At 38.4% G+C, this 10,425-nt stretch overlaps 2 protein-coding genes across 4 annotated transcripts in view; one reads left to right on the top strand and one right to left on the bottom strand.

The window, feature by feature from the left end:
- bag6 (BCL2 associated athanogene 6) overlaps positions 1-6,018 on the bottom strand; it is a 15,154-nt gene extending 9,136 nt beyond the window's left edge. For all 3 annotated transcript variants that reach the window (XM_034873945.1, XM_034873943.1, XM_034873946.1), the window contains exons 1-8: positions 5,873-6,018; positions 4,208-4,295; positions 3,992-4,109; positions 3,253-3,467; positions 2,696-2,767; positions 2,495-2,617; positions 998-1,194; positions 554-686 (exon numbers count right to left, since the gene is read on the bottom strand). In XM_034873945.1, the coding sequence (XP_034729836.1) occupies positions 554-686; positions 998-1,194; positions 2,495-2,617; positions 2,696-2,767; positions 3,253-3,467; positions 3,992-4,109; positions 4,208-4,288 (939 nt within the window). In that variant the 5' untranslated portion in view covers positions 4,289-4,295; positions 5,873-6,018. The remainder of the gene's footprint in view (positions 1-553; positions 687-997; positions 1,195-2,494; positions 2,618-2,695; positions 2,768-3,252; positions 3,468-3,991; positions 4,110-4,207; positions 4,296-5,872) is intronic.
- A 2-nt stretch (positions 6,019-6,020) lies between these two features.
- glrx3 (glutaredoxin 3) lies at positions 6,021-7,182 on the top strand. The gene has a single exon (XM_034873947.1). The coding sequence runs from the start codon at positions 6,073-6,075 to the stop codon at positions 7,048-7,050; it is 978 nt and encodes a 325-aa protein (XP_034729838.1). The 5' UTR covers positions 6,021-6,072; the 3' UTR covers positions 7,051-7,182.
- Positions 7,183-10,425: the final 3,243 nt, after the last annotated feature.

Genomic DNA, 10,425 nt, shown 5'->3' with positions numbered 1-10,425 from the left:
TGAGGCAGTTCTGAAGGCAAAAGGGGGTCCAACCCGTTACTAGCATGGGGTACCTAATAAAGTTGCCGGTGAGTGTATTTTACACTTAAATAATTTAAAAAAAGTGTGAAAACAATTATTGGCTGTTTAACAAGGGGTTTCTACAATACATGTTTTGGTCATGGTTGCCAGGCCAAAAACAAACAAAAGAATCAAGGAAGGTACTGTCCTTTAAAAGACTGTTGAAGTTTTCCTTCCAAAATCTCAAAATCTTGCTAATTGCTAATCCATTCCACACCTCCTCTTAAAACAAAAGAACATTCTAATGTTTAGACGGAAACGTATAAAATAAATTAGTTAGCAAGGGTTCAATTACAGCACTTTAAATAAATCCATTGATGCAAAAATAATGGCAATATTAAAAGTTATGGCGGCCCCTGAACCCTTATGAATTTAACAATTTAGGATATGATATTGGAAATCTTTATGGATATCCTGGCACCCAATAAAAAGCATTGTTTCAGAAATATTCTAAGATCATCAGCTGATTATTATTTGGCAGTTTAAATCATACTGTATTATTGTTGTATTCTGCTGTGGTGGCTGTCTCCAGGATGGTGTGAGCTCTCTGAATGAAGGGCTGGAGTCTCTCCTCCACCCTCCGCAGCTCAGATAACATCTCTGCCAATTCAGCTGGGCTGGGGTGACTAGGGCAAGAAAGGCAGAGCTGATTACTACAACAAAAAAACACACGAAGCTAGGCAGTGATTCAGTGATACAAGAGATACAGCACAACTATGTATAATGGGTTCAATAATATATACAGAGAAAATACACTGGCAAGAGAATACATTGGATCAATTTACAACATAAAGTGAAATGCTTTATGTTTGCAAAGTTCAGGAATGATCTGCATTTATTTAATGCTTAATAATTTCATGTTCGTTTCCAATTTGCCTGCCACAGAAGTATGTGGAATAAGAAACAATATGAGCAACAGAAAAAGAGGATGTCTCACTTGGGTCCAGGTTGGGGTGCTGGTCCCTCAGATTGTGCTGAAGAGGTGGGTGCAGGTGGGGGAGTTGTTGGAGGTGGGGAGGTGTCCATGGGCTGGGCAGAGGGAGAGGGAGTGGAGGTAGTAGATGAAGATGAGGGCGGTGGGGGAGCAGCAGCAGAAGTTGCCTCTGTTTGGGTGGCTGAGTCACTCGGCCGACCCTGAAAAAGACACAAGACAGCAGGCAAATTAGTTAATAATGTATATATTTCTCTGGAGCTTTGCGTTTGAAGTACGCCTGCACGAGTGAGGGAAAAATTTAAATCCCAATTTTTTTGCTTACAATTGATATCACAATTCTATGTCACGATTTTTTTTGACCATGACAAAAAAAGAAATTGGCAGTACCAAACCAGAGTTAATAGTTTTGCATTTTTTATTAGTTTTTATTTTGTTTTTACTTTTTCTTTTCAAATTCAGTTTAGTTTTAATTAGTTTTTAAAGCCGGTTTGCTAGTTTATTTTTTGAAAAAGCTTAGTTTTAGTTTAGTCTTTTTTGATAATGTGGGTTATTTGTCGACATTTCGTTATTGGTTTGAGTAAAGTGGCTAACTTTTTGAAGTCAATCAACTCACACAGTTGTCCCAGTTTATATCCACATATTAACCCACGTTCCCTCCCGCTTTTGGTGTTCCTGCATATTTCCCAACCAGCCATCGGGTTGCCGGTGAAAGGACGCCTGTAGCGTTCTCTGTCCTGCAGTTGTCTCCGTCATGCTGCTGGCACTTTGAATCCATTATCCATGCCCGCAACGTTACCGGGGTTAGCTTCCGTTTCGCGGAATGGAGCCTTGGCGTTCTCCTTGTTAAGGTATGCTAGGTTGGCCTCCTTGTGTTTGTTTTCTCAAATGTAGGCTACTTTCAAATCCGTGGGATTTTTCCCTGTAACAAACAGTCTACGTATTTTACCACCTTACACTGCAAGGCACTTATCTGACACAGTCATAATCAAATAGGACTCAGCCGCTCTCTTCCGATTTTCGGTACCGCCATGATGCCACGGACCGCTTGTTGTGCTCAATTTTACATGCAATGCCGGAATTTCTGGGTTCCCAGTTGGAGACTACACGTCTACAGGAAATGTCCCGCTTGGAAAGATTTAACTTTATTTGCTCTATGAAAGACATTGACATAGACAATTTTAACCAAACACATTTTTTTGGCAGCTATAGCACATTGCACATCACCATAAGCCTGTAAACATAGACGCTTCAATGAAGAGAAAAGAGAGGATAGCAATGCGTGGGAGAGCTTTAAAACCTATTTTATACAGTCTATGTTGAAAACTCACAGAAGAAAGTAGTAGTGTCTGTGATGCATTTGGCTCGTAAAATTAAATGAGAATCAAAGTCGTTAAAGAAAACGAATATATTTAAAAATTAAATCGTGAACAGGGTGAATCGAGATCGCGATTTTATAACGATTAATCGTACAGGCCTAGTCTGAAGTAATGTGAACTCTACCTCCATTCTGTGGATGACATCATTGATGTCCCTCAGCAGGTTCTCAGCCAGAACCAGCCTCAGCCTTGGACCACTCTGCACTGGTTGGTCCATATCAATGTGCACATTCACAGAACCATTGCTCTGAAATAGAAAAGGTAAAAATCAACAAAACACAAGGTGGGATTATGTGGGATTGTATGCTATCAGCAGGCATCTTACTCCAGTGCTGGTTGTGACTCTGGCATTCCTGGCATTCTCTCCCATACCAGACATCATCTGCTGAACCGACATCTAAACAAAAAGAATAACAGCACTGAAGTATGGCACCTTTGGAAACACTCAACATGCTATACTAACCTTTTAACGGTCATAGTTAAGATTAGACAACATACTGCATCTAAATATATATTTAAAAACTAACCAGAGGGATTTCTTCTTCTACATATATGTTAGGATTAGTGTTCAGGAAAGGAATAATCTATTAGCTTTTTGAGTTGCTGTTCATCACACTGGACTACATGTGCAGGTTTGTCAGAAATCATTGTGAGATCACTAGCAGAAGTCTGACAGAGTTGTTTATGTACTATCCTTGAATTTAAACAAAAACTTGAAAAAAAGAACATTATAATTGGGATAAAAGATAAATATTAAAAGAGTACTCAATCAATTTAGCATTGCACTTCTATATTTTTGGTCGGACTCACTATGAACGGTAAAAAAAACAACGCACAATCAATACACTGAACAGCCCTGAACAAGTTAAAAAGCAGACCTACCTGTATCTGCTGGGGGTCCATGATGTTGACAGGGAGGTTGAAGGTGCCAAGCATTACATAGCTGTTAGCATTGCGATCATGTGGTGGCACTTGCGATGTTCCCTGGGAGGAAGAGGAGGGTCCACTGTCAGTGGAAGTGCCTCCTGACCCTGAGCCAGGCTGGGAGGGCGGAGGGGGGGCCCGTTCCACAAGATGTATCACCTTTCCATCTACATCTGGGGCAAGAACAAAGAACTACAGTTACATATGTGCACATTTGATGAGGCGTTAACTTCACACCTCATTTTTTGTTTTGTTTTACACCGGTGAAGGCCTTCAAAATGATGTCCAATTATTATGTCCAATTACTTTTGCCGGCAATACTATACAAATACTGACAAACACAAGTGAGCTTAAAGCCCCCGTTTGTTTAAAAATGATTCTTGGAGCTCAGGTGGGCACTTCAGAGCTAACCTACTGAATGCAATATATATAGTCATTACCTTTTGCTACAACAGCAAAATAACAAAAAAATCTTACAATAAAAATAACTACTATCATCAAAGTCAATTCCTACTTACTTAATCAATGTGTGTGGCCTAAATGTTAGAATAATAAATTAATAAGTAAAGTTAATATTATGAACCTGCACTATAACACCCAAATAACAGAAGAGCAAGGAGCTCAAACATCAATCTTGAAACAAGAGAAAAATTGTTGTGTGTTGTGCTTTGCTCTAATTGAGCTCTTGATTACTTACTGTAGTCTGCCAGAGTCCGTTCATCCTGTAGAACTCTGCCCTGATAGATCAGCCTCTGTTTGTCCACAGGGATAGCCACTGAAGGGGCAATGTGCTCCTTAAACTCTTTCACTGTCAGCTACAAAGAAGATAGAACAGACATGAGTCAGACTAAATAAAAGCTGACAGAAAATGGGAATTCACTCCAGAGTTTCCTGTAAGAACTGAAGAACTTACCTGAGCACCAACAGTGTAGGTTCTGCTTTGGGAGTCTAGTGTTTTGACTGTCACCTCTATGTCTGCAGTTTGTTCCTCCATGGTGTTCCTGTATCAAAAAATAATGTGTTCCAGTTTTTATAGTCCAAATGATACCCAATTATTGAGGCTAATAGTAATATTAATATGTACAATTAAATGTCAACTTATATTCATTTGTTAACATAAACACCCAAAATAAACAACCTTTTTTATAAATATCCCTTAAATCTGTTTTTAAAGAATTGTGAAATGTGCAAGATTATGCAAACAACTTTACGGTACAAAAAAATAAACTTTTCACTGCTTTCTTATGGAAAAACTACGTAATGAAGGCAATGTTTCTAAATAACATCTTTCGTATTTACGTACTGACATTTCTTGGTATTTGTCAGTAGGCATGTTGTACACACCAACCTAATATTTAAGTAGTAAGCTAATATTTGATTAGTTGGTCTTAGAATCAGGTATAGATCATTTCATTCACAGTTAATTTGTCATTTTTGTTAACTGACTAATCATCAAGTGTGAAAGGAAAATTAGAACAAGTTGTTTGTTATTTCCAACCACCAATTAAAAACCCAAAAGTATTCTTAAAAAAAAAAAAAAAAAAAGCAAATATCAAAATCTGAGACCAGTGAATCATTGGTATTTTTTAATTATTGGAAACTAAAAGTAATTATAACTAACTTTTCTCAAAAATGTTGAAAGAGTGTATCAGTTTAACTGTAACTACTTTTCAATAGTTACAGTTGTGTTCAGTTTAATTCGTTCAATAAAAGAATGATGGAAATGCTTTCCTTTCAGTTTTTGTATTTTAGCAAGAAATTTGTTTTATTTTAGCAGAATACTGGTAGCAACATAAAGGCAGAATTGAGTACACTTTAATATCTACAACATTTCAGATGTTTAGGGAATGGACTGGTGTAGCAACAAGTCTGAGACAAAATCCCTAATAAAGCTAAGGCTTCAAAATTAAATGAAATACCGGTACTGGAAACATCTATTGTTTTAAAGCTCTGAGCATCCATGTTTTTTTTCACCCTACATTACTCAACGTTAAAGCTCATCAGCAAAATATGTATCTATGAACACACTAATAGGCGACGTGCCTGCTCGGACCAACGGGGGAGCACGTGAATGCAGTATTATTTTAATTAAGCCAAACCAGAGCACAGGATTAGCATCTTATTTATATAAATGGTTAGCAGCTAGCTAGGTTTACTTGCTAGCTAGGTAGCATCATAATGTTACCGTATTTAACTAGCTAACGTTACCAGCTTAACGTTAGTGGAGTTGAGTTAGCGTAGCTAGGTAAGCTGTATCCTGTTAGGCCATTCAACACTACGGGGATTTGAACTGTAACGCTAGCTAATTAAACAATTTGAACAGTGGCACCATGTAGCTAACACGAACAGCAACGGGAATAACGTTACCGTTAGCTAGCTAGTTTACATCGGCTTGCTAGCTAGATTGAGCTTTGCTTCACTTGGAAGCTTTAAGCTAACTTTGACCAGCTAACTAGCGTAAGTAAGGAGGCTAAGCTAATGCCAAATAAACTTAACGTTACAATAAGCATTGCTATATCACAGACAATACAATATTTCGTTTTTATAAAGAGATTGTGATGTGTTGTTCAACGGTTACCTTAAAAGCCACACTATCCTTTCAACTTATCCAGTGTATGCAGCTGTTTCTTATCACCATATACCATGCAAATGACTTCCTAGTACTTGGTGGTACAAGCATAGACCGTTAATAAGCTGTCTGGTACTTGCCAGAAGCTACCAAGCAGCACGGATGTGACGTTAGCGCAACACCGGAAACGCTGCACAGAGGAGAGAAAAATGGCGAATCTCATTGAGGCAACAACAAATCAGCAGTTTGAAGATTTCCTAACCAAAGCTGGAAAATGCCTCACCGTAGTGCATTTCCAGGCGGCATGGGCTCCCCAGTGCGGCCAAATGAACGAAGTGATGGCCGAGCTGGCCAAGGAGCACGCCGACACCACGTTTGTCAAGCTGGAGGCGGAAGCGGTGCCAGAGGTCTCGGAGAAGTATGATATCGCCTCTGTCCCCACGTTTCTTTTCTTCAAGGGAGGGGAGAAGGTGGACCGCCTGGACGGGGCCAATGCTCCGGAGCTGACCAAGAAGGTGCAGCGCTTGGCAGTCACCCGGAGTCCGTGTGGGGCTGCGGAAAGTACCACCACAGACCTGAACCAGCGGCTGAAGAAGCTGATCAACGCAGCGCCTTGCATGCTTTTCATGAAGGGATCCTCGCAGGAGCCCCGCTGCGGTTTCAGCCGCCAGATAGTCGGCCTGCTGAAGGAGCACAGCATCCAGTTCAGCAGCTTCGACATCCTGTCCGACGAGGAGGTTCGACAGGGGCTAAAGACCTACTCCAACTGGCCCACCTACCCTCAGCTATATGTGAATGGAGAGCTGGTGGGAGGACTGGACATAGTGAAGGAGCTGGCTGAGTCCGGAGAGCTGGAGAACACCTGTCCCAAGGCTGTCACCTTGGAGCACCGTCTGAAGACCATCATCAACCAGAGTCCAGTCATGCTGTTCATGAAGGGCAACAAGGATGCTGCAAGATGTGGTTTCAGCAGGCAGACACTGGAGATTTTAAACAGCACCGGTGTGGATTTTGACACCTTTGATATTCTACAGGATGAAGAGGTGCGTCAGGGGCTTAAGACCTATTCCAACTGGCCGACCTACCCCCAGCTCTACGTGAAAGGAGACCTGATCGGTGGTTTGGACATACTCAAAGAGCTAAAGGAGAGTGGAGACCTAGTATCAGTGCTGAAGGGGGAGTCTTAAAGTGGTTTTGGCATGCGGAGAGGGGAAACAAAGATCCACTGCACATGTCCAGATTGTCTCAGTGTCACTGATCCAATAGTGGGCCAGCAAGTGAATTAAACAATTCATGAAGAGAAATATTAGATAGAATAATTAAACATTCTAATTAAAGTATATATAAAAAAATTAAACAGTTAATGATAATTTGCTTTTGGTTTTTATTCTAAAGTTTTGCTCATAGTAATTATTGAAAATGCAGTAAGAAACAAGAAATGTTTCCAGTGAAGGTAAATTGGTCCCTGTTGTTGGCGTACTTTTATAAATCCCTGTCTGACTCTGAGAAAATATACTGAAAACAGCAGCCTTTTGTTCTCATTATCTTGTGTCTGCATTTTTGTGTGTTACATTTCCTAGTATTCACATCCTCACACGCAATGTATTTATAGTTAGTGAAGAATTACTTATTCCCCTCTAACTTTACATGTCATTCTGTCCACAGTTTCTAAGCCTGAAATACAAAATACCTTCAACTTTATCCAATAATCACCCTGGTTTAATTATCTTAGAACTAAGTCTAGGTGGCACTTACTAATACTTTGTTCATCAAAAGCTTGATTAAACAATTTAAAAAGAAAACTTAAGATTTGGTGTTGTTTTTTGGTGCTACTTCCATTAACTAGCTAACGTGTGAACTATCACTTTGTAGAATCATGGACAACTAAAGAAATCCCATTTTCAAAAACAGAAATATAACAAGGCCTTTATGTAAGAGGGAGAGTTGTTGATTTTATGTTGCATTGACTTTGCTCTCTGTAACATCCACATCTTTGAGTTTTAGTTAAACTGCCATTAAATTCAGAGTTTGCAAACTCATCACACCAGAGATTACATATATATATAAAAAAATGTTTTCTAACAGAACTGTTCTGCAAACAGCCTCAAACATATAAGCTTTACAAAAGCAGTAATTATCTGCACATCATATTGTAGGAAGCTCTTGACATTTCTGTGTTCTGGAGAAGTTTCTACATGTGTAACGTGTGCAGAAAAGCTCTCGGTTTGACTCCACCTTCTGGAAGTACCTGTATGACCTGATCTAAGACTATAAATTAACCTCATGTCAACATATGTTAGATCTTAAACTGTAAATCAATTAATCAGACCCTTCAAAAATAAATTTATCTGCAACTGTTTTGATATGATTATTAATCCAAACACAATCTTATGGCAAAAAAAAGCAAAAATGAACTGGTTTCAGATTCTCCAGTGTGAATATGTGCAAACGTCTATGGATTTTGCTCAGACACAACCCGCAATTTAAGTTTGTCAAATTGAACTTGGGTTTTGTAAAATTGTGAATTTAAATTGTATTTTCCTGTCTAACATTTTATGTACCAAAAGATGAAAAGATCAACAGAGAAAACATGTGAAGAATGTGCAAGAATGATCAGTAATCTACTATAATTGAGTTTAGCTGAAAGACAGAGACAACCCCATTTGACCCATAATTTGCTTCTTTTAAAGATCAGAATCAGCTTAACTGGCAAAGTATGTGTACACATACATGGAACTTGGCTTTATTTTTTGTTGCGTTATATATAATTACAAGGACAACTAAATATCTGTAAGTCAGACTGTTTCTGAAAAGTGTAAACAACAATACAGAAGTGCAATGCTGCAAAGTACAAATATGTTGGAATCAATATTGATGATTATTGTGACAGTTTGCTTTATATCCATGACATATTAGGTGGATATGCACAGTATGCATGTGTATATGCATAGGTTTATGGAACAGGTTGTCTCCAGGGTGTGAAGGGGAAAAGGGTGTTTACCTGCTGTTTATTGACTCTGGAGATGTGGCCCTTAGTGATTCTTTCTGCACTCCTGACTGACCGCTCTTTTAAATTGGCATATTGGAACAAACTAAGTCCTGATTCCTGAGGACCATTGGACATTTTGATAGGACTCATTGTCAAGTATTAGCTTCAAGGTTGTAGTTATGTTGGATAAAGCATGGTCATATTGTCTCTTTGTACTGTATATGGTTTGTTTTATCATATCTTTGTTGCTTGTTCATGAGCTGTTGCCTGCAAACACTATTGACCATCAGAAGGGGAGAAACAAAATAGTTTTCTGTTTATCAAAATGCAAATGGTACACACCTATCTAATGACAGAGTAAAATTATTTTCAGTCACTGGAACTTTGTTTTCGATGGCTTACCAGGGTAACGTTTTGTTTTTATGACCCATTTTGTAATTTGTGATGTATTTAAGCTAATTTCCATGGTATTCTTGATATATAGCCTCTAGTTAAGTGTGTATTGTGAATAAGTTTCCACTTATTATAGGCACGAAACAGATTCACCGAGATAAATTGAAGACGTGACACGGCGTTGCTGTTCCCACCCTCTGTTCTTTCCATAAGTGGTCTTTCTCTTAAGTTGTGGGTTCATATCTTTGTATCTTTTGTTCCTATATTGTTTGTTGCAACCCCACACTATCATGCCACATCTCTGTTTCTCCGTATCTCTTTTAGTATCTGGGGAAGTGGTACTTTAAAGCAGCAGTCAGTCACAGACAGGCTGACATCCAGCACATTAAAGCAACAGACAACTTTATGTTTCTTAACAAACGTTATTTTTACATTCATGACATTTATGGAAATAACTGATCTGATACGAGTCTTTAGGTGAATTACTACACAGTGGTTAAAAGGTCAATGTGGTAAAGTGTAAATGTTTATAAAGCCTCAACTTAACAATATTTTAGCAGTAGTATAATTTCATGTGACTATTTGAACTCTTATTGACAACATGTTTAAGTCTTGTAGACATTTACAATGCCGAGAGGTAAAAAAACTACTCACATCCCTGATTAAGTAAAAGTGCCGAAAACAAAATGAAAATATACTCCATTTCAAGTAAAGATCCTGCATTTAAAATCATACTTAAACAATATTACATAAGTATTTTCAGTTTTAATTGGGTTGCACATTTATACATTTATTTGTATGACACTGCTTTATAGGATGTTTTTAACAAGACAGAAACCAAAACCCAGATCATAATTAGACTCCAGAATTAGGGAAGTGACGTTTAGAAAGTGTAAAAGGTATGGCTGTTTCAAAAATGAAAGTCTTGATGTAATGTTTATCTTGTATTGTCATCATATAATGAAATAGAAAACTGCGTCATACTAAAAGTGTATGTACTTTTCTAATATTCTTTTAGAGGGGATGACTGCACAGATCAGAGCTGGGCCTCTGGTCTACATCCTGAGAGGGATGCTTTGGAACTAGAAGGTCCAAGACCACCTTTACACAGGAAGAGATGAATAGGTATGAATTTCTGGAAATGCTGCAGATGGTATTTTTGTAAAAAAAACTTTACCAC

This window comes from Etheostoma cragini, chromosome 6 (assembly GCF_013103735.1).
Source record: "Etheostoma cragini isolate CJK2018 chromosome 6, CSU_Ecrag_1.0, whole genome shotgun sequence".
In the NCBI taxonomy this organism is placed as follows: Eukaryota; Metazoa; Chordata; class Actinopteri; order Perciformes; family Percidae; genus Etheostoma; species Etheostoma cragini.
Note: the sequence above shows the minus strand (reverse complement) of the source record. Positions and strands in the feature narration are given on the sequence as shown.